Raw genomic sequence first — 1,222 nt, forward strand, 5'->3', positions numbered from 1 at the left:
TTTGAAGGCACACTCAAACAGCTTCTATGAAGCTGTCCATGAATGTTTCTGTTCTTTTTCTCCTTTTGGATTTGTCACGATTACTCTCCACCCACTGTGATCTCACTCCTGACTTTCTTTAGTCACCTCAGCCTCAGCCTGGCTCTTCTGCGATAGCGTAGGCGGTACCCTGACATTTGCAACACCGTTAGCGCTTTTACATTGATGCCGCAACCCCTCAGTCCGGCTGAACTGGCTTTGCCGTCCACAGATTCTTCCCATGATTCCCCTCGACACTGCCGGCGACAGCATCAGCATCACCACAGGCTCCAGGAAAACATTGAAGGAGCTCGTCAGCATAGCGTACGTCCTCCACTTGATGTTGTCTTTCAACACAAACCCCACAATGTGCGAGGCATTGTAGGGTGCATTGCACACCACAAACACAGCCAGCGTGGTGAGCGCAACAGTCAGGACTCTTCTCTTTCCCATAGGGCGCAAATTTGAGTGCCACACCAGGGTAACGCAGCGCAGCGTGCAAAAGGACGTCACAATCAGAGGCAAAACAAACAAGACCATGGCCATCTCCAGACGTAGAGGCAGCAGAACAGCCAGCTGGGAGTCGTTGAAGTGGTTGTAGCAGGTTGAGGCTTCACCCTCATTGGAGACAAAGTGAGCCCCTCCTTCAGCCACCAGGGCGAAACTGAGGTGAAAGAGCACCAAGGCCCACAAGGCAGCGCTGATGAAGCAAGAGAGTCGAGCACGGCGGTATCTCTTGTAGATAATTGGGAATGCGATGCTGAGGTAGCGCCCCACCGTCACAGCGGTGATGAACAGACAGCTGCCGTACAGCGAGGAGAAGAGGAAGAAGCTGTAGATGGGGCAGATGGATGTTGGCAGCCTCCAGTCCTGAAGCAAAGTCTCCATAGCCTTGACGGGCAGCCAGACCACAAGCACCAGGTTGGCCAGGCACAGGTTCAGGGCGTAGACCACATTTGGTGTGGCGCCGCGCTTGCAGGCCTTGCGCACATACACAAACAGGACCAGTAGGTTGGCGGGAAGGCCCAGCAGAAAGGTGAAGATGTAGACGGAGATAGCGAAGCACTCCTTGAAAGACACCTGCATCTCTTCAGTTTAGGACACAGCTGAGAGACATGGGAAGTCCAGCACAAAGGTAGCACCGCCTCCAGTTTACCACGACAAGGATAAATCGACAGGAAAGTCTCGACTAAAACAGCCAAAC

The 1,222-nt window shown here is 53.3% G+C and overlaps 1 protein-coding gene across 1 annotated transcript in view; it reads right to left on the minus strand.

Annotated features, from left to right (window-relative positions):
- Positions 1–6: 6 nt before the first annotated feature.
- LOC118343148 (free fatty acid receptor 3) overlaps positions 7–1,222 on the minus strand; it is a 1,402-nt gene continuing 186 nt past the window's right edge. The window contains 1 exon segment of the mRNA XM_035681900.1: positions 7–1,124. Coding sequence (XP_035537793.1) covers positions 103–1,124 — 1,022 coding nt within the window. The 3' untranslated portion in view covers positions 7–102.

This window comes from Morone saxatilis, unplaced genomic scaffold (assembly GCF_004916995.1).
Source record: "Morone saxatilis isolate NCDOM2014 unplaced genomic scaffold, NCSU_SB_2.0 Contig9, whole genome shotgun sequence".
Lineage (NCBI taxonomy): Eukaryota > Metazoa > Chordata > Actinopteri > Moronidae > Morone > Morone saxatilis.